Here is a 23,746-nt window from a genome sequence, read left to right as displayed (position 1 = left end):
ACAAAATGACAAGACGGAAAAAATCACCTCAACAAAAAGAACAAGAGGTAGTACCGACTGCCAGGGACCTACTCAATACGGACATTAGTACGATGTCAGATCTAGAGTTCAGAATCATCACTTTAAAGATACTAGCTGGGCTTGAAAAAAACATGGAAGTTATTACAGAAACCCTTTCTGGAGAAGTAAAAGAACTAAAATCGAACCAAGTAGAAATCAAAAAGGCTATCAATGAGGTGCAATCAAATATGGGGGCGCTAACTGCTAGGATAAATGAGGCAGAAGAAAGAATCAGTGAGATAGAAGACCAAATGATGGAAAATAAAGAAGCTGAGAAAAAGAGAGATAAACAACTACTGGATCACGAGGGCAGAATTCGAGAGATAAACGATACCATAAGACGAAACAACATTAGAATAATTGGGATCCCAGAAGAAGAAGAAAGAGAGAGAGGGGCAGAAGGTATAATGGAGCAAATTATAGCAGAGAACTTCCCTAATTTGGGGAAGGAAACAGGCATCAAAATCCAGGAAGCCCAGAGAACCCCTCTCAAAATCAATAAAAATAGGTCAACACCCCGACATCTAATAGTAAAACTTACGAGTCTCAGAGACAAAGAGAAAATCCTGAAAGCAGCTCGGGAGAAGAGATATATAACCTACAATGGTAGAAACATTAGATTGGCAACAGACTTATCCACAGAGACCTGGCAGGCCAGAAAGGACTGGCAGGACATATTCAGAGCACTAAATGAGAAAAATATGCAGCCAAGAATACTATATCCAGCTAGGCTGTCATTGAAAATTGAAGGAGAGATAAAAAGCTTCCAGGACAAACAAAAACTAAAGGAATTTGCAAACACGAAACCAGCCCTACAACAAATATTGAAAGGGGTCCTCTAAGCAAAGAGAGAGCCTAAAAGCAACATAGACCAGAAAGGAACACAAACAATATACAGTAACAGTCACTTTACAGGCAATACAATGGCACTGAATTCCTATCTTTCAATAGTTACCCTGAATGTAAATGGGCTAAATGCCCCAATCAAAAGACACAGGCTATCAGATTGGATTAAAAAACAAGACCCATCGATATGCTGTCTGCAAGAGACTCATTTTAGACCCAAACACACCCCCAGGTTGAAAGTGAGGGGGTGGAAAACCATTTACCATGCTAATGGACACCAAAAGAAAGCTGGGGTGGCAATCCTTATATCAGACAAATTAGATTTTAAACCAAAGACTGTAATAAGAGATGAGGAAGGACACTATATCCTACTTAAAGGGTCTATCCAACAAGAAGATCTAACAATTGTAAGTATCTATGCCCCTAACATGGGAGCAGCCAATTATATAAGGCAATTAATAACAAAAGCAAAGAAACACATCGACAACAATACAATAATAGTGGGGGACTTTAACACGCCCCTCACTGAAATGGACAGATCGTCTAAGCAAAAGATCAACAAGGAAATAAAGACTTTAAATGACACACTGGACCAAATGGACTTCACAGACATATTCAGAACATTCCATCCCAAAGCAACGGAATACACATTCTTCTCTAATGCCCATGGAACATTCTCCAGAATAGATCACATCCTAGGTCATAAATCAGGTCTCAACCAGTACCAGAAGATTGGGATCATCCCCTGCATATTTTCAGACCACAATGCTTTGAAACTAGAACTCAATCACAAGAGGAAAGTCGGAAAGAACTCAAATACATGGAGGCTAAAGAGCATCCTACTGAAGAATGAATGGGTCAACCAGGAAATTAAAGAAGAATTAAAAAAATTCATGGAAACCAATGAAAATGAAAACACAACTATTCAAAATCTTTGGGATACAGCAAAGGCAGTCCTAAGAGGAAAGTATATAGCAATACAAGCCTTTCTCAAGAAACAAGAAAGGTCTCAAGTACACAACCTAACCCTACACCTAAAGGAGCTGGAGAAAGAACAGCAAATAAAGCCTAAACCCAGCAGGAGAAGAGAAATAATAAAGATCAGAGCAGAAATCAATGAAATAGAAACGAAAAGAACAGTAGAACAGATCAACGAAACTAGGAGCTGGTTCTTTGAAAGAATTAACAAGATTGATAAGCCCCTGGCCAGACTTATCAAAAAGAAAAGAGAAATGACCCAAATCAACAAAATCATGAATGAAAGAGGAGAAATCACAACCAACACCAAAGAAATACAAACAATTATAAGAACATATTATGAGCAACTCTATGCCAGCAAATTAGATAACCTGGAAGTAATGGATGCATTCCTAGAGATGTATCAACTACCAAAACTGAACCAGGAAGAAACAGAAAACCTGAACAGACCTATAACCACTAAGGAAATAGAAGCAGTCATCAAAAATCTCCCAAAACACAAAAGCCCAGGGCCAGATGGCTTCCCAGGGGAATTCTACCAAACATTTCAAGAAGAATTAATACCTATTCTTCTGAAACTGTTCCAAAAAATAGAAATGGAAGGAAAACTTCCAAACTCATTTTATGAGGCCAGCATTACCCTGATCCCAAAACCAGACAAAGACCCCATCAAAAAGGAGAATTACAGACCAATATCCCTGATGAACATGGATGCAAAAATTCTCACCAAAATACTAGCCAATAGGATCCAACAGTACATTAAAAGGATTATTCACCACGACCAAGTGGGATTTATCCCTGGGCTGCAAGGTTGGTTCAACATCCGCAAATCAATCAACGTGATACAATACATTAACAAAAGAAAGAACAAGAATCATATGATCCTCTCAATAGATGCAGAAAAAGCATTTGACAAAGTACAGCATCCTTTCTGGATCAAAACTCTTCAGAGTATAGGCACAGAGGGTACATACATCAATATCATAAAAGCCATCTATGAAAAACCTACAGCGAATATCATTCTCAATGGGGAAAAACTGAGAGCTTTCCCCCTAAGGTCAGGAACGCGGCAGGGATGTCCACTATCGCCACTGCTATTCAACATAGTATTGGAAGTCCTAGCCACAGCAATCAGACAACAAAAAGAAATCAAAGGCATCCAAATTGGCAAAGAAGAAGTCAAACTCTCACTCTTTGCAGATGATATGATACTTTATGTGGAAAATCCCAAAGACTCCACCCCAAAACTGCTAGAACTCATACAGGAATTCAGTCAAGTGGCAGGATATAAAATCAATGCACAGAAGTCAGTGGCATTCCTATACACCAACAACAAGTCAGAAGAAAGAGAAATTAAGGAGTCGATCCCATTTACAATTGCACCCAAAACCATAAGATACCTAGGAATAAATCTAACCAAAGAGGCAAAGGATCTGTACTCAGAAAACTATAAAATACTCATGAAAGAAATGGAGGAAGACACAAAGAAATGGAAAAACGTTCCATGCTCATGGATTGGAAGAACAAATATTGTGAAGATGTCAATCCTACCTAGAGCAATCTACACATTCAATGCAATCCCCATCAAAATACCATCCACTTTCTTCAAAGAAATGGAACAAATAATCCTCAAATTTGTATGGAACCAGAGAAGACCCCGCATAGCCAGAGGAATGTTGAAAGAGAAAAGCAAAGCTGGAGGCATCACAATCCCGGACTTCCAGCTCTACTACAAAGCTGTCATCATCAAGACAGTATGGTACTGGCACAAAAACAGACACATAGATCAATGGAACAGAATAGAGAGCCCAGAAATGGACCCTCAACTCTATGGTCAACTAATCTTTGACAAAGCAGGAAAGAATGTCCAATGGAAAAAAGACAGTCTCTTCAACAAATGGTGTTGGGAAAATTGGACAGCCACATGCAGAAGAATGAAACTGGACCATTTCCTTACACCACACACAAAAATAGACTCCAAATGGTTGAAAGACCTCAATGTGAGACAGGAGTCCATCAAAATCCTAAAGGAGAACACAGGCAGCAACCTCTTCGACCTCAGCCGCAGCAACTTCTTCCTAGAAACATCACCAAAGGCAAGGGAAGCAAGGGCAAAAATGAACTATTGGGACTTCATCAAGATAAAAAGCTTTTGCAAAGCAAAGGAAACAGTCAACAAAACCAAAAGACAACTGACAGAATGGGAGAAGATATTTGCAAATGACATATCAGATAAAGGGCTAGTATCCAAAATCTATAAAGAACTTATCAAACTCAACACCCAAAGAACAAAGAATCCAATCAAGAAATGGGCAGAAGACATGAACAGACATTTTTCCAAAGAAGACATCCAAATGGCCAACAGACACATGAAAAAGTGTTCAATATCGCTCGGCATCAGGGAAATCCAAATCAAAACCTCAATGAGATACCACCTCACACCAGTCAGAATGGCTAAAATTAACAAGTCAGGAAATGACAGATGTTGGCGGGGATGCGGAGAAAGGGGAACCCTCCTACACTGTTGGTGGGAATGCAAGCTGGTGCAGCCACTCTGGAAAACAGTATGGAGGTTCCTCAAAAAGTTGAAAATAGAGCTACTATACGATCCAGCAATTGCACTACTGGGTATTTACCCCAAAGATACAAAAGTAGGGACCCGAAAGGCTACGTGCACCCCGATGTTTATAGCAGCAATGTCCACAATAGCCAAACTGTGGAAAGAGCCAAGATGTCCATCCACAGATGAATGGATAAAGAAGATGTGGTATATATATACAATGGAATATTATGCAGCCATCAAAAGGAATGAGATCTTGCCATTTGCAACGACGTGGATGGAACTGGAGGGTATTATGCTGAGCGAAATAAGTCAAACAGAGAAAGACATGTATCATATGACCTCACTGATATGAGGAATTCTTAATCTCAGGAAACAAACTGAGGGTTGCTGGAGTGGGGGGTGGGGTGGGAGGGATGGGGTGACTGGGTGATGGTCACTGGGGAGGGTATGTGTTCTGGTAAACGCTGTGAATTGTGCAAGACTGTTGAATCTCAGATCTGTACCTCTGAAACAAATAATGCAATATATGTTAAGAAAGAAAAGAAGAAGAAGAAGAATGTAGCAGGAGGGGAAGAATGAATGGGGGGAAATCGGAGGGGGAGAAGAACCATGAGAGACAATGGACTCTGAAAAACAAACTGAGGGTTCTAGAGGGGAGGGGGTTGGGAGGATGGGTTAGCCTGGTGATGGGTATTGAGGAGGGCACGTTCTGCATGGAGCACTGGGTGTTATGCACAAACAATGAATCATGGAACACTATATCTAAAACTAATGATGTAATGTATGGGGATTAACATAACAATAAAAAATTTAAATAAAAAAATAAAAAAAAATAAATTACTAGAGAAACAAAACTTAAGAGCTTTGACAGTAAAAGTACTAGTGAGGGTATGAAATGAAGGAACAGGAAGCTGGTAGGTGTACTGATCTATATAGTCACTTTAGAAAAGAATCTGACATTATGTAATAATTAAAATGTATATATTTATGTGAACTAGCAAATTGAATACTGGAGAAATCCTTGTATGTGTACACGAAGAGTCTATTAAAAATATTCACAATAGCACTTTGTTTACTCATAAATGAGTAAAAATGAAAAAAAAGTTTCACATAAAAACAAAAATGAAACTTAAGATTTTTGAGTAAAATAAGCATTTTTTAAAGCTCAAAAATAGGGGCGCCTGGGTGGCTCAGTGGGTTGGGCGTCTGCCTTTGGCTCAGGTCATGATCTCCAGATCCTGGGATTAGCCCTGCATCGTGCTCCCTGCTCAGTGGGGAGCGTGCTTCTCCCTCTCCCTCTGCTCCTCCCCCTGCCTGTGCTCTTTCTCTCTTGCTCTGTGTCAAATAAATAAAATCTTAAAAAAAAAAATAAAGCTCAGAAATAGGCAAAACTAAGTAACATACTGTTTGGCAATAATACACGTGTAAAACTATTCTTTAAAAATCAAATGAAGATGAAGTTCAGTACAGTGGTTACCACTGGAGATGTTGACAGCGGAGCTGAATGAATATATGTGGTTTCATGATTTAAAAAATTGCAGTGTTCTCGTTCAGAGATTGAATGGTGACCTCACAAGTGTTCGTTTTATTAATATACTTCATAATTTATACTACGTTACTTCTTATGTGTCAAATATCATATAATAAAAAAATGAAGAAAAAATAACTGGCCTAGGAATCTGTATTTTTAAATCACATAACTAAACACAAAAGGCTGAAGAGGAATACTAATGGAAAGGGCAAGATGCATAGAGATGTGAAGAGAGCACAAGAAAAGGATTAATTCGAAGGGGAAAAAAAAGGAATTTTGAAGCATGCACATTTTATAAGTTATTTGTTAGTTTTGCACTTTTTCATGATTTTCTCCCTCCTTCACAATTCAATAATTAGCACAATCTCCTCTCTGATTTATAATAGTATTTTACAGGATACTCATTTAAAGGGGAAGATTTTTATCTCTAATAACTGAAAAAGTAGAAATCAATATAATTCACAGGAGCTCTTAAACATTTTATATTTTGATTTGTAGTAGTTCACTTACCTTAGTAATTATCGCATTTAGGGTAATGTTAAAGGTAGTCTGTTTTATCTAAATGTGAATATATACCGATTAATAGCTTTAAAAAAATGAAACAGAAGGAAAACAGAAAGTCAGGCTTGAATTAGAAACTACTCATCCAATAAAGACTCCTAAAGACATGAGGGCCCAACACTGAACTAGGAATTTATGGTCACCAAAGAAGATAACTTACCTTTAGCCTTAAAGGGCTTCAAATTTACTTAATTTAAAAGTGATATATATAATGAATCATTGAACACTACATCAAAAACTAATGATGTACTATATGTTGGCTAATTGAATTAAAAAAAAAAAAAAAAAAGTGATATATACATAAGACAACGCTACCTAAAATTTAGCAGATACTAAGATAAATCCTACCTGAGAATGGTACATCTCTAAGAACAGTAGGAATCCAGCCCCTCCACAGGGAAATCCAACCATCTTCAGATACTTTCTTGCTGACAAATCGATGCAATTCTTTGTAAGAAAACTTCTTAGATTGCATCTTGGTTCTAATCAATTCTAATGGACTTATCACAGTTACTGCACCAACTAATATAAACAAGCAAATAGAAGAAAACAAAAACAAAGCCATGTACTATGCAAACACACATGCAAAAATATTTCATGCATTTTATATATATATCTTTCATTCTGAAATGTCTGCAAACCTTAAAATCAAATATCTAATGATGCCAACATATTGGTGCACATTTTTTTTCCTTGATAAAGGTATTTCTTAAAAGCCTGCTTTCATATAACTTATTCTTTCTGGTTTCAACTCTTTGTTTTTAAGATTTTATTTTTTTTTAAGTAATCTCTACACCCAGCATGGGGCTCGAACTCACAACCCCAAGGTCAAGAGTCGCGTGCTCCACCAACTGAGCCAGCCAGGCACCCCTGGTTTCAACTCTTTCACGAGCAGTTCCAGAAATATTACACATCAATTAAACTACTATAAAACCTCACTCCCACAGCACAGAGAAAAATATCTTTCTGCACAGATGCAAATTTCCTTCTCATTAAACTCTGAATCCCAGAGTTATCTATAAGGAAAAGGATTCAGGACTTGGGCATCAATTTGACATCAACCTGACATCTGATATCTGACATCTGATGTCATTCTAAAATCTAGAATCTAAAGTCTAAACTCTCTGTCCAAGATTCAATAGGGATGGGTTGATTCCATCTTATTCTGATGGCAATCGCTACATACATACTATATGACTTCTAGAGTATAGGTATTAACAAATTAGTACAAGCTACAATGCAAAATGTACCAACACTCTGCATTTTCTACAAAATTATCTGTGACTGTCAAAATTGTAAAAGAAGTTTTAAACAGAAATCAAAATGAAAATACAGTAAGTTTATGACTTACATCTGGCAACAATTCCGGCAATAATTGGTATATGACTTTCATTTTCTCCTAATTTTGATCTCAGGAGAGCAGATAATTGATCATAGCAGGTAAAATAAATAACTGTGGCAGGAACTGCCATCACTCTGTTAGAAAAACACCAACAAAAAGATTTATACAAAACTGTCAAAAGGCTTAAATGTATTATTATTAAATATAAGCTAAAATCCTTATATTGTATATAAGCTGAAAACCATAACAAATCAGCCAATGAGATCGATTTTTCTTTTATTTTAAAATTATTAGTGTTTAATTTAGGCAACAAAAAGATGTACAATAGTATCTGCCCTATAGAAGTTTAGAGTCTAGTTGTAAAGATAAGTTACAGAGCATTTGCTCAGGTCATAAATAGGAAAAGACTAAAGACTACCTCCTTGATTTGTTCTATTGTTTCTGGTCTCCCAAAAATCTTCCTTCCTAATTACATTCACTGTAATATGAAAATCCCTGAAGTAAAAAATACAAGAGCATTTGTAAAATATTTTTGAACTTTGGACAGAGCATCATATCTGCTTGTATCTAGAAATAAATTACAATTAATGTTGCCAGAATATATATAGTTTTGAGGAAATTCCAGTGACATATTCTTTCAAATGAAATCATCAAAAGGGAATTATTAATAAAATTAAACACAAAGTTGCAGGCACTGTCATGTTATACATATTAATACCACAAGAAACCAGTTTATGTTTATGGTCTGACTAAGGGACATTCACAGACCATACTTTGAAATGCCTAATGTTCCATAGTGAAGTCTGATGATGAGAATTTAGAAATAGAATTGACTGCCGGTCTTGGATCAGCCACTAACTTGATAACCTTAGGCACTGTTTAAAATGTATGCCTCAGGGGCGCCTGGGTGGCTCAGTCATTAAGCATCTGCCTTCGGCTCAGGTCATGATCCCGGGGTCCTGGGATCGAGCCCCGCATCGGGCTCCCTGCTCAGTGGGAAGCCTGCTTCTCCCTCTCCCACTCCCCCTGCTTGTGTTCCTTCTCTCGCTGTCTCTGTCAAATAAATAAAATCTTAAAAAAAAAAAAAAAGTATGCCTCAAAGTGACTAATTGCTCCACAAAAAAGATACATTAAAAAGAAATGAAGCAAAAAAAGGTATTACTTGGGATTTTTACATTCAGCCTTACTAGTTTATCATATTAACTCACATAATAGCTAGTTAGTAGAGAACTTAAATTATCCAAAGAAGGGAAAGTATATATGTCACAGTATCTCTTATTATTTTTGTAAAACAAACAAAAAAGTAACACCAAGTTCTTAATTTCTGAAAATGAAAAAAAAATTACGCTTGTACACCAAAGACTTACCACAGCAGGCCTGGTTGCTCAAGTCTTCTTTATCTTCAGGGGGACCTTTTGCATGATTGACCTTTGGCCAATTCCAAGGAATGTAGCCCTTGGAATATTCCATATAATAAGGGTTTTTTTTGGTATGTCTGGAGCACAAAATCAACTTGTCTAGGTTGTTTTGTGCAAATGATGTGACTTTGGTAAACCTTTGCTTTTTTTTTTTTTTTAAAGATTTTATTTATTTGACAGAGAGAGAGCACACATAGGCAGAGTGGCAGGCAGAGGGAGAAGGAGAAGCAGGCTCTCTGCTGGTGGGGCTCGATCCCAGGACCCCAGGATCATGACCTGAGCCGAAGGCAGCCGCTTAACTGACTGAGCCACCCAGGCGCCTCTAAACATTTGCTTTCTTTTGGGGGGTCTGGGTCTTGGTAATCACAGGTGATCACAAAGAAAGAATCTGCCTATGTCATCAATCCCCAATATAAGCACCAGACTCTGCCATCAAACACTTTGCACATGCCACTGCAGTTCAATGCTGGAAGAATAAGCCTGTCCTATGGGATGTCGCCGGAGGGCTCTGGAAGCCTTATGCCTGCCTGGTCAGCTACTCTTGTGCCTTTTCCTTTCCTGATTCTGCTTTGTAGCCTTTCGTTGTAATAAGTCACAGACATGAGTATAACCTTCTTTAGGTCCTGTGAGTCCTTCTAACAAATCATCAAATGTGTGGGTGGTTGTGGGACTCACAAAACAATGCTTCAGAAAATGAAAAAGTCCCAATATTATAAATGCACAATTTTATCCAACCATGCCACTTATAAGGCAAAACAAACAGCAACCATCATTTAGTGAGAAAATATTAAATTGCAACTTACAAGGTAGGGGGAAGGCCACTCCACAGGGATTTAATGCCCTCATTTCGAACAATTTTCAAAAAGGCATCCTAAAATTATAATAGAAAATAGTAGTCAAAATATATCCTTGAACCGGATATATAAACTTTTTGATAAATGATTGGTACTTTTATTCTTTCAAGCATTTATTTCCAAAATGTGAGCTTCTCAGATTTATGTTATATCCATTCTTAAAAAAAAAAAAAAAATTTTCCTCAACTTTCAAATACAAGTAAAACATTTCTGAATGATACTTGCTGTTCACAGAATAAAATTTATGTCACTCAGCTATAGAGTATTCTACTTAGGGCTTAGATGCCGAGTTTTTAAAGGATTATTATAAAAAGGAAATTGAGTAATGGCAGAGAATAGGTCAGATTAACTCTCTTGACCAACTACAGAATCTGAGAAAAAATTATTTAAACCCAGTACTTGAAATCTCTGGAGAGGAATCAAACTGCAGGTAAAAATCAGTGGGAAGTCTGTTGTTAAAAGACAAAGAGCAAGGAGTGAGATTTGCAAATTTGCAGCTTTTGTCTGTAGAAGTGGCAAAGAACAGCACATTTACTTGCTTGAGATGGCAAACACAGATTCCAGGCTGACAGAATATTCAGAAACTTATGTAGGAAAAGGAGGCACTACAGAAAGCACAAGCCCCAAAGTTTGCATACAAAATCAGCCACCAAACTTGGCTCACCAATAAATTATGCAATCCCAGAGCAAGACAACAAAGAAAGACAACAACAACAACAAAAAAGCAGCAGCTAAAGGCTGAGTGGAAATTTCAGCTGCAAACCAACACAGGAGAGCCTGACTTTGGAGTGTGAATCCAGCCAAAGTTAACTGCCTTCTAGAACAAAATGGACTCTCTAGAAGAATATAAAAGAAATCCAGAGTTTTTACAATGCATCATTCATAATGTCCACTATACAATCAAAATTCCTAAGACATAAAAAGAAACAAGAAAATGTGCCCATACATAAAGAAAAAGTAGTCAAGAGAAACCAACACTGAAATTTCAGATGACACAACTAGCAAGCAAGAATTCTAAAGGAGCTATTATAAATATATTCAAAGACTTAAAAGATGATATATAGATAATGAATGAACAAATTTGGAATTTCAGCACAGAAATAGTTACCACAAAAAACAGCCAAATGAAAATTCTAAACCTGAAATGAAAAATTCACTAAGTGGGCTTAACAGCAGAAAGGAAACAGCAAGTAGAGTCACTGAACTTGAAGACAGATCTTCAGTCTGAAGGAGGAGGAGGAAAAAGAATGAAGAAAAATGTAGAAGCTCAGGGACCTGATGGGAAACATCAAGTGGTAAAACAGGTTTATTTGGAATCATAGAAGAAAAGAGAGAGAACAGGACAGGAAATAACCTACAGAAATGATGGCCAAAAACTTCCCCAAATATGTGAAAGACATCAATTTACAAAGCCCCAAATCAGAAAAGATCCCAAGCAAAATAAAAACAGACAATGAAAACAGAAAAGGAAAAGCAAAACGACAAAACACATCTAGAGAACGGATGAAACAAATGAAGGCTAACTTCTCATAAGACACAGGGAAGGTCCCAAGATGATGTAATGAATGACATGTTTAAGGCACTGAAAAAAACTATGCCAGAATTTTGTATGCTGCCAAAATAGGCTTCAAAAATGCTTGACAAAGACATTTCAGTAGAACAAAAACTGAGAGAAAAACTGCCAAAATACCTGCATGAAAGAAATGCTGAAAAAAAGCTCTTTGGGAAAAAGGTCCATGATGCTACAAAAAGCAACTAAGATCTTCAAAAAAGGAAGGAAGTAAAGAAGAAATGGTAAATATACAGTTATATATGAAAAAAAAATTTATTTTTCCCCTTTCTTTTAACTACTTTAAAAGCTATGACTCTTTAAATAAAAAAATTCTAACAGTGAGTTGCGGAATCTGTAATGTACATGAAGCCACAGCACCAAGAAAGAGGACAGAGAGAATGCTGTCAAGAACCATGCGGGGTCTAAGTACATGGACCCTACTTGCAAATTACCATGAGAGCTGGCCAAAGGCAAGAATCTCGGGCTGAAGAGGTAACGGACAGTTTATTACTCACAGGAACAGCAGTAGCCAGAATACCAGCATTTCTGTACCAGTTTCCTGAGCCCCAATTTCCACAGGACACATGAGGGAGTCTGGATGACATTGAACACACAGCGGCCTGCATTACAGCAGGGGAAATCTGACCTGCGGGGACCCAAATCCTCTGTAATGGGAGTGAGGACACCTTCCCTTTGCTCTAGAGGGAGACACTGTATCTTCCAAGGTTATTCACTATACAAACATCCTGGAAAAGATGGCAAGGAATATTAAGGGCAGTCAGCACCTTGCTCACAAGATACGTAGAAACGTGAAAGACTTGGGAGAATTGTCTCCCTAGAGATGGGAATAGAGAAATCAATGTAATATTATAATTCAACTAATCAAAAAGAAGGCAAGAAAGGAGAAGAAAACCAAAAAGCCAACAACAGAGGGAGCAAATAGCAAAAAACAAAGATAGGAGACTGATACCCAACCACGTTAGGAAGTCCTTTAAAGGCAAGTACTAAGTTTTCCAATTAAAAATCAGAGATTGTTGGGGCGCCTGGGTGGCTCAGTCGTTAAGCGTCTGCCTTCGGCTCAGGTCATGATCCCAGGGTCCTGGGATTGAGCCCCGCATCGGGCTCCCTGCTCTGCGGGAAGCCTGCTTCTCCCTCTGCCTCTCCCCCTGCTTGTTTTCCCTCTCTTGCTGTCTCTCTGTCTCTCTGTCAAATAAATAAATAAACTCTTAAAAAAAAAATCAGATTGTCAGAGAGGGGACTAAAAAAAACAAGGCCCAGCTGTATGTTGTCTTGGAGAAAAAGGGTGGAAAAAGATATACCTTATAAACACTAGGAGAAAGCTGGAGTGGCTGCATTACTATCAGACAAAAGATTTCAAGATAATGAGTATTACCAGTGATAAAAAGAAACACATTTCATTAAAATAAAATGTATCAGAAAAAGGTATCAAGTATAAATGTATATGTCCCTAAAACATGGCTTCAAAACCCATGAAGCAAACCCAAGAGAACTCAAAGCAAAAAGAAACAAACTGTCAATCATAATTGAAGATTTTTATATCCTCTTTCAGTGACTGACAGAATTGAAGAAAAAAATCAGTAAGAATTTAGAAGATCTAAATGAAGTATCAGCCATCCTGACCTGATGGTTTACAGGACACTATATGCCCAACAATTGCAGAATATAGGTTTTTAAAGTGGACATAAAATATTCACCAAGACAGATCATAGTAGGGCCATTAAGCAAGACTCAATAAATTTCAAAAATCTGTAAATTTACAGAGTATATTCCTCTGAGTGGAATAAAAGTAGAAATCAGAAACAAGAGGATTCTAGAAAATATCCAATTATTAATAAATTAAATATTACACTTCTAAATAACCATGGCAAAAAAAGAAATTACAAGGGAAATTAGAAAATATTTCAACTGACTGATATTAAAAATTGGGATACATCAGGGGCACCTGGGTGGCTCAGTCATTAAGTGTCTGCCTTCGGCTCAGGTCATGATCCCAGGGTCCTGGGATCGAGCCCCACATTGGGCTCCCTGCTAGGTGGGGAGCCTGCTTCTCCCTCTCCCACTCCCCTCTGCTTGTGTTCCCTCTCTTGCTGTCTCTCTCTGTCAAATAAATAAATAAAATCTTAAAAAAAAAATTGGGATACATCAAATTTAGCGCCCTGAAGGACATAGTTGCCACTTCTGTCCTCAGGACAAGAAAAAAGCTCAACAAACTGAAAAATTAACAACTCCTCTTAGATTTATAAAATAATCGAAGTCACAGGGCAAACTGCTACCCTGAAAACTGGATAAACAGATACAGAGACTCACAGCTTACTAGAGTGGAAGCCTGCAGTTAGAACCAATGTTAATAACTACGCTTTAAATTATACATAACAAATTGCTGAAAGCTCAGTGTATATTAACTTGAGGATCAAAAACTGAGGGGGGCCTCCCCACTTTCATGAATTTTAGCTCTATGAGTCCTACCAGATTCTCACTGTGATGATCAGAGAAAAATCTCCTCCTGCTTCCACCAGGGGAAGGGGAAATGTAACCAGTTTTGAAATATACCCCAAACCTGTATTCTCCTTAATAAAGCCTATACTCAAGGGAAAATTATCAGAGCCTAAACCACTGCAGTTTTACCAAAATCTAACCAACCTGGGGCAAGGGAAACACCCAACTCATGTTCCTAAAGAATAAGACCTAATCACAGAACCAAAGAATATTTCTCTTCATACCTAACACCACATCTCTAGGGCTTTTGTAAAACAACAGAGGATCATAGATTTGACGACCCATAAGCCTCAGATTCTGTTTGAGCAGTCTCTAGGGAAACTCAAAGATAACAGGCAAGACAAAAAAGAGGACACCAGAGGGAATTTTATTCTCTGACAACAAAGCTACGACAAGCAGTTAACACAGCCTTACCTGTAATCAGATAAACATTATCACCTGACAATAAAGCTGCATTGACCTCTGTTTCTTTTAACCCAATACAACATGTGTGGCTTTCAACAAAAGAAATTACAAGTATGCTGAAAGGCAAAAAAACACAGTCTGAAGAGACAGAGCAAGTGTCAGAACCAGACTCATATATGGCAGAGATTTTAGAAGTATCAGACTGGGAATCTAAATAACTAAGATGAATACGGTAAGCATTCTACTGGTAGTGTCAGAGGGGCGGGGGAAGAACAGGGAGGAGTGGGATCACCCCACCAGTGTCCGTGCAAACGATAAGGTAAGCCAGAACTCCCTCTCTGCTCTCAGTCTGTTTGGGCTGCTATAACCAAGTACCTTATAGACAACAGAAATTTATATCCCACATTTCTGGAGGCTGGAAGTCCCAGATCAGGGTCTCTGATTTCTTATTGTATCCGTACATGGTCAAAGGGCAAGGACGCTCTGGGCCTCTTCTACAAGGTCATTAATTCCTTAGGTCTCTGCCCTCATGACCTAATCACCTTCAGCTCCACCTCCTAATACTATCACTTCAGGCCGTAGGATTTCAACATATGAATTTTGGGTAGACAAGACACAAACATTCAGATCATAGCACCTGTCTAACAGTAAAGAGGTTCTCCACAACACAGTGTGTCTGTGGATGCTAAGTGAAAAACCTGAACTTCTAGCTACACCCAGCACTAACAAGGTGGCACCCCTCTTCCTCTGAGGTAAGTGTCAAAAAAGCCAGTTAAAACAATGTTTAAATGAGATTCACAATGTAATATGCAAAATTTCCTGGTTTCAATAAAAAAATCACTTGTCATTCAAAGAACCAAGAAGACGTCTAACTAAATGAAAAAAGACAACAGACGCCAACGAGATAGAGTATTAAAATTATCTGACGTAGATTTTAAAGGGGTCAACATAAAAATCACTGAATGATCATTTATGAACACATCCAAAACAAATGAAAAATTAGGAAGCCTCAGCAAAGAAATATACACACAAAAACTCTATAAAGATGAAATTCTAAAGTAACGCATAGAAGGGAGGAAAAATAAAACAGCAAAAGAAAACAAAGAGAAGGGGTGCCTGGGTGGCTCAGTCAGTTAGGCATCTCCCCTTGGCTCAGGTCATGATCCCAGGGTCCTGGGATTGAGCCCCACATTGGGCTCCCTGCTCGGCGTGGAGTCTGCTTATCCCTCTTCCTCTGACCCTCCTTCCACTCATACTCTCTCACTCCCTCCCTCCCTCCCTCCCTCTCTCTTTCTCAAATAAAATCTTAAAAAAAAAACAAAACCAAAAAAGGAAATGGCAGGCTGTTAACAATGAGACAACAGGCCCAAAATGGAGTCACTTATGCTAACCCCCACGTCAGCACACTGACATAGTACGTAACCTAACTGCAGTTTCAGCCTCTCCCAAGAACATGACCTTAACCAATGTGTAATTACCAAGTTAGTAGTGAGGTAATCTGCCTGAGAGACCCCCAAATTCCCTCAGAAGATTGTTACATTGCCTGTAACAATCCACTCTTTGCTAGAATAATAACTTTTTTGCCCCACCTTCTTCTGCCTATAAAAGTCCTCTGCCTATAAAGTCTCCTCAGAGCTCCCTTCTACTTGCTAGATGCAATGCCGCCCAAATCATGAATTGTTGAATAAAGCCAATTAGATCTTCAAATTTACTCAGCTGAATTTTGTTTTTTAACGAGGGTTAAGTTCTACAGTACCTGTAACTCTATTAAATATAGTCTAAATACATCAACTAAAGATAAAAACTGACAGAGTAGTTAAAAAAAAATGACTCAATTTTATGCTCTTATAGGGGAGCAAAATTTGGCACCACAAAATGCAACTCTTTGGCATGTAGATTATTTTAGGCTGAATATTTTCAAGAAACAGAAGCTTCAGGAAGAACCTTTGACCTTCCCTCTAAGAGTTTACAAAGAGGAACTGCTCTAGGAAGGGAGTTATCACCATAGATAACTATAGTGTAATATAAACTAGGTGTGGTAGGGAGGAAACTGTCTGTTAAAATTCCTGTGTCCCACTGTTTCTGTGTGGCCCAGCACACATCTGTTTGCCAAACATTTACTTTTTCATCTTGCAGTGAATTGTCTTCCTTCCTTGAAACCCCAGACCCTTTCCCCTTTTTAACTGTGGATGACAAATAAACCTCAACTGCCTGCCTATGGGCTACATTTTCTCATAGAGAAATACATATGTAGTTAACTTTGATTTTCTCCTGTTAACCCAGTTCATTCTCAACACAGTAAAGATGTTATTTAGGTTTAACACGATTTCTATAAAAATCTTAGCGAGACTTTTTTATAGATATAAAAACATTATTCTAAAATTTATATGAAGAGAAAAAGGAATTTTAGGAATGGTTAAAATAACTTTGAACAAGAAAAATAAGAATAAAGTGGGAGAAATCAGTCTACCTGATTTCAGGACTTATTATGTATCTACAGTAATTAAGACTGTGTGCTACTGATATAGGTAATAGACAAATAAATGAGAAAGAATAAAGAACCCAAAAATAGATTTACCCAGTATGTCCAACTGATTGTGGACAAATGTGCAAAAGCACCTTACTGGAGGAAAGACAGCTTTCAACAAATACAACTGGATACTCACAGGCAAAATGAACAAAAACAATGAAAAGGTCAACCTCAGATTCATACCTCCTATAACAATAACTCAAAATGGATCAAGGACTTAAATATAAAACATAAAGCTATAAAACTTATAGGAAAAAAACCAGGAGAAAATCTTCCAGTCTAAAGATAAATAAAGCATTCTTAGATTTGACACCTAAAGCAAGAAGAAAAATGATAAATTGAACATCAAAATTAAACTTCAACTCCATGAAAGACCCTGTTTAAGAGGATGAAAAAAAAAGAGAGTAGAAAAAATATTTGCAAATCCACTCTCAAGAGGATTACTGTCTAGATTTTATAGAGTTCTCAAAACTTAATAGTAAAAATACAAACAGTTCAATTGGAAAATGGACAAAAGACATGAAGAGCCATTTCACTGAAGAGGATATACTAATAAATAAGCATATGTAAAGATGTTCGATATCAGTAGCCACTAAGGAAATGCATATTAAAACCACAGTGAGTTATCATTACACATCTCTCAAAACCGCTAAAATAAAAATAGTGACAACATCAAAGGCTAGTGAGGATGTGGAGAAATTAGAATAGTTACACACTGCTGCTGGGAATGTAAAATGGTACCACCAGTCTAGAAAACAGTTTCTTAAACTCTAAACATACAACTACCATATGACCTAGCAACTGCACTCCTGGGTATTTATCCCAGAGAAATGAAGACTTATGCTGATAGTATGATTTATAATTAGAAATAATACATTTTGGTCTTTGTCCATGGTTCCTGGCAAACAGTTCCTAAAATCACTGTAATTTCCTAATTAATAAAGAGCAATGGAAGCATCTTTTGTTATAATATTCAGCCTTTTGTTCTCAGTCCTAAAATAGCTCCAGAGAATACAGGTGAAAAGAGTATCTTTTGTTATTCATAATAAATTTGATCAATCACGTCTATATAAGAAAGCCTCCATAAAAATCCCTCAACTACAGGGTCTGGAAGCTTCCAGGTTGGTGAACACACGGAGGTACAAGGAGGGTGACACACCAAGAGAGGGAAGCTCCACACCCACCCCCCAAGCCTTGCCCTATGCATCTCTTCTAACTGGTTACTCCTGAGTTGTATCCTTTCATAAAAAACTGGTCATCTAGTTAGTAAACTGTTTTCTGGAGTTCTGTGAGCTATTCTAGCAACCCACTGAATCCAGGAAGGGGGTTATGGGAACCTCTGATTTATAGCCAGTTATCAGAAACACGGGTGACAACCTGGCTTGTGAATGGCATCTGAAATGGGAGCAGTCTTAATGGCGTCAGTATTGACTTAAACTGTAGGATACCTGGTCGGTGTTCACTGATAACTGAGGAATTGCTTGGCACGGAGGAAAAAACCCACATATCTGGTTTAGAAGTGTTGTAAATAGAGTGTTCCCAGAGAAAAACAGTGAGTAGTTTGTTGTTTTTTACAATTTTAATTTTTACTTTCACATTTAATATTTACTTTAATATTTACTTTCACACAAAAACCCGAGAATGAATCTATGTAGCAGCTTTATTTATCTTTTTAAAGGTTTTATTTATTTATTTATTTATTTGACAGAGAGAGAGGGAGGGAACACAAGCAGGGGGAGTGGGAGAGGGAGAAGCAGTCTCCCCGCTGAGCAGGGAGCCCGATGCGGGGCTCGATCCCAGGACCCCGGGATCATGACATGAGCTGAAGGCAGACGCTTAACGACTGAGCCACCCAGGCGCCCTGTAGCAGCTTTACTTGAAACAGCTCAAGACTGGCTACAACCCAGAAAACAAACCGGTACATCAATACCATGGAACTAGTGAGCAATAAAAGGAACAAACTATTGATAAATGCAACAACTTGGATGAATCTCCAGATAATTATGCTAAGTGAAAAGTACTAATTCAAAAATGTTATATATGTTGATTCCATTCTTGAACTGAGAAAATGATATAAATGAAGCACACATTAGTGGCTGCCAGGAGTCGAGGAGCAGCTGAGAGCACAAAGGAAATGGTGGTAGCTGTAACGGAAGCAGGACGGATGCTTGTGGTGATGGAGCTGTTCTATACCTTTAATGTATCAAAGTCAATATCTGGTTATGATATTGTACTACTTTTATATGATGTTACCTCTGGGGGGAAGGAGGAAAAAGGTACATGGGATCTGTCTGTATATTTTTCTTAAAATTGCATATTATCTACAATTATGTCAAAATAAAATAGTTTAGGGGCACCTGGGTGGCTCAGTTGGTTAAACAGCCAACTCTTGATTTTGGCTCAGGTCATGATCTCAGGGTTGTGGGAGTAAGCCCAGAGTCAGGCCCCGTACTCAGCAGGGAGTCTGCTTGTGGATTTTCTTTCTCTCTCTCCCTCTGCCCCTCCAACCCCCTTGCATCCGTGTAATCTCTCTCTAATAAATAAATAAATATTTTTTAAAAAAGAAAAATGTTTTAAAAAATTGACTCCGTTTTTTCTTTCCACATAAAAAAGCATGAGAAGATGAAAGTTAATAACAAGTTAATTAAAAGCAAAGAAGTACCTCCCTTTTCCTGCCTCAACATCTACGTTCTAACTGTGAATAAGTGTGCTAACTATATCATGGACTTAATACTCTCCTGCAATTGGAAAATCTTTCATACATAGATTAAATATAAAAACAGAAAACATAATGTGATTATAAATAACATAATCTCCTTACCGATGTACCCTGGAAACGTCCTGGTTTCTTATACCATGCTTTGTTGCCTTCCTCTTCACAGACACATAGATGATCCATAAGTCCATTACTATACACAAAACATTTTCCTAACAAAGAAGGTCCCAACAGTCAAAAATTATTTCACACAACTGTACTATTTTTACAGAGGAACAAGTTCAAAGTACAATGAGTGGACTAGAAAATTATGAAAAGAGATACAACTTTGTTTTCATCTTTTAGGATTAAAAAAACATAAATTGATTTACTTAATGACAAAGCACTGGCCTCTAAACTCAAAGTGGTCAAAGTAAGTGAGTAAATTGATGAATTTTATGTTTTCAGAAATATAGTAAGCAAATGCACACAGAAATAAATTCTTTTAGGGTATTTGAGGGAATGCACAAGGAATATAAAGGAGGAAAACCTGTTTTGAAAAGAGAACATGGGTGTACAGCTTCTCCATTTGACAAGAAGAAAACTCTGGTACCCAAGGGAAATTCAGACAAAATTTTTTTTGAACTATACATACATGAAACATACATATACATATATACACACATATATAAACATATATGCAGAAATCTAATGGATATCTAAAACTTAAGAGAGTAGATCTTAAAAATTCTCTTCACAAGAAAAAAAATAATTGTGTGATGTGATTGATATCGACTAAACTTACTGTGGTGATCTTTTTGCAATATATACATACATCAAATCATCATATGGCACACCTCAAACTAATACAATGTTATATGTAGATTATATCTCAATTAGAAAAATAGATGATTAAAAAAAGTACTTCTCTATCAATGTAAACAGTGCTATGCTGTCTCTTTCTCTGTATTTGTACTGCTCATTCTAGACATTCGTCAGCTCCCAGCTAATTTACTTCAACTTTCCCTAATAGCAACTCTTTCCCATTATTGGACTCACCCTGGCTGCCAAAATTATCTTTTCTGGTCGACCATATTTGTGAGTCTCGTAATACATAAGTCCAGTGTCTCCTTCTGCTTTTAAGGATTTCTTAAATGTGTAGGAAACTGCTTTCCTTTTAGTCTTCTCCTACAATCCATCTATCCTGTCCTCCATCTGAATTATGACTGTTGTTCATTCCATCTCAGTGCTGTGTTCATCAGAGTGGCTTCTATGTCTGAGCCAACATTCTCACAGTCCAAGCAGTCTGTTTTCTGCTTTTTATACATGTTTGTAATGTCATTATTTTTATAACACTGTAAAAGATTTATCGAGGAATTGCTATTTTTGCCCATCTAATAAAGATGTATAACTACTGTTTTCAAATTCATATAAACTATACTGTCCAACAATTAACGAAGTTGCCCGATAAAATAATAATTTCCTACCACTATATTCAAGCAACAGTTAGATGACTGTTGGATGAATGTTTTAGAATGGGCACAGCTCTTGGACTATGGAGGAAGCTAGATTCTAAGGCCCCTTATGCTTAGAATTCTGTTCTTACTTGTGAGGCACATACTCAAATATTAAATCATCCTATGCTTTAATTAGGTACATAAAAGTGTTACAACTGTTTTGGGGCGCCTGGGTGGCTCAGTCGTTAAGCATCTGCCTTCGGCTCAGGTCATGATCTCAGGGTCCTGGGATCGAGCCCCACATCGGGCTCCCCGCTCAGCGGGAAGCCTGCTTCTCCCTCTCCCACCCCCCTGCTTGTGTTCCCTCTCTCGCTGTGTCTCTCTCTGTCAAATAAATAAATAAAATCTTAAAAAAAAAAAAAAAGTGTTATAACTGTTTTATATATATTTGTTTTCTGGCTAGAACCCATCATGTACAACTAAGTACTGAAAAAACATTTCTGCATGAGTATAAGGAGGTATGAACTTTTAAAAATTAACCAAAAAAAATTATTCAAACAAAAATGAATAAAGTAAAATTTAAAAGCCTATTATAACATTTCCAGGATAACTAGTACACATACCTTTGGAGAATGGGTTGTTTTGGGCTTGGAGTCGAATTTTAACAACATCGAGGGGTGTCACTATGAAGAAACATAAATTTCAATTAGGAAGTGATACCTGTAAATTGTACAGACATTTGTCCAAAAATCACAAAATACGTCAAATCAATCCCTCTTCATGACTATGTAATAAGTAAGGTTATTTATCTTCAAATGGTTTTAAATGTAACATTCTCATTTTTTGCCCTTGAATTCTGTTTAGAGGATCAATGAGAAGACAATGTAATTACTTCTCTCATGACTACTAAACTGTCATTTATTATATTTCTACAACAATAATTCCATTAGCATTAAAACTAAAATACTAGTATTTTAAAGAAAATACATCATCTAAGGTAAAGAATAAATGTTTTGGAAGTCTATTTAAAAATTTGAGAATAACTGCATTACAAGTAATCAGTAATCAAACAATATTAGTCTTCCTCATCTGTTAAATTCAGCTGTATCAAATAAAAACTATACATAATGAAGATTTGAGTAAGCTAGCCATAAATCATTTTTACTACCACAGAGTGTTACTCCATTCAGGAATAGCACAGTAAAGGAGAATGGTTTTAATTTGTATGCTATTTTATCCAAGTAGGAAAAAAGTGCCAAAAGGTGGTTCTAAGAAAACTTTTCCTCATCTGAGAATGAGGAGGTCATATTAGATGATCTCTAAAATCTTTACAACACTAACATTCTGACCTGAAGTAAGATACTACACTCGAAAGCAATACATTTGTTTGTTCTAATCATCTATCTTATTTAAATAAACTAGCCAACTTAAAAACTATCACCTAAGTCATTTGTCTTTCTCTAAAAGAAATGGACTATAAAAAACAAAAATGCGGCCCAGAGGAATTTAAGAAATTCACTGTTAATGCAAGCAAAAGAAAACATAATTTGTATTTGTTTCTATTATAAGCTGCCCCAATTCTGTATTATTCATTATACTAATATTTTATTCTATCTTCTTGTTTTCTGTTTTTAAAAAGGCTAATAGAGTCATAAAAGGTCAATATTGACAGGAACCTCAAAGAACTCCTGGTCTCAGCCCCTACTTCTATAGATGAAAAATGAAATTCAGAGAGAAGTAGGGACTATCCCAACGTGCACTCAGCCTGAGAACGGCAAAGCAAGGGATAGAATTCAAGTCTCTTGAATCTCTGTCCAAGGTTCTTTTCATGTTATCATGCTCATGGAGAGAGAACATGACGCAGCATGAATGATAATTTTAGATTTATTTCACAGATGGTAACCTCAAATGGCAATCATTCAGTTACACAGCTACAATAGTAACATTATTTTACCCATTAGTGAAGTCAGTATAGCTCCAGTGCAAGAAGCGAGCATTTGCTGAAGAGGGGTCACTTTGATAATCTGTGGCCCCTCTGATTCAGGATCCATATTTTTAACTGACTGAAGAAAAATCTGTTAAGGAAAAGATGTAAAATAAAAGTTTAATGAAAATGCCCATAAGTTTGATTGCTATAAATTAAATAAACTATAAAAACAACAACCAGTATTAGTATCGAAGCACGTTGTTGACCAGTATCAAAAATAAATACAAAGGCAATACACAACTATCATTAATAAAATACGTACTCTGATTTTCCAAAAACAACAATGCACTTCAGCTGTGTGAGCAGCAACATATTTGTAAGACAGGTAAGAGAGCAAAAAGAAAACAGACTCTGGCCATGTAAGAGAATGAAGGCACCTGACCAGTAAGTCTCAGAATTTGTGTGTTTAGCCTCAGGAGAACTACTCAGATACTCTAATGGAGAGTTAGC

General features: G+C 37.1%; 1 protein-coding gene across 2 annotated transcripts in view; it reads right to left on the bottom strand.

Annotated features, from left to right (window-relative positions):
* The window catches only part of SLC25A40 (solute carrier family 25 member 40), a 60,997-nt gene that overhangs the window by 12,989 nt on the left and 24,262 nt on the right, over positions 1-23,746 (bottom strand). For both annotated transcript variants that reach the window (XM_032402252.1, XM_032402253.1), the window contains exons 3-8: positions 23,264-23,384; positions 21,933-21,992; positions 19,979-20,085; positions 10,103-10,170; positions 7,891-8,015; positions 6,888-7,061 (exon numbers count right to left, since the gene is read on the bottom strand). In XM_032402252.1, the coding sequence (XP_032258143.1) occupies positions 6,888-7,061; positions 7,891-8,015; positions 10,103-10,170; positions 19,979-20,085; positions 21,933-21,992; positions 23,264-23,360 (631 nt within the window). In that variant the 5' untranslated portion in view covers positions 23,361-23,384. The remainder of the gene's footprint in view (positions 1-6,887; positions 7,062-7,890; positions 8,016-10,102; positions 10,171-19,978; positions 20,086-21,932; positions 21,993-23,263; positions 23,385-23,746) is intronic.

The sequence above is a fragment of the Phoca vitulina genome, unplaced genomic scaffold (assembly GCF_004348235.1).
Source record: "Phoca vitulina isolate PV1807 unplaced genomic scaffold, GSC_HSeal_1.0 scaffold4, whole genome shotgun sequence".
Taxonomy (NCBI): Eukaryota; Metazoa; Chordata; class Mammalia; order Carnivora; family Phocidae; genus Phoca; species Phoca vitulina.
This window is presented reverse-complemented; position numbering and strand designations above follow the sequence as displayed.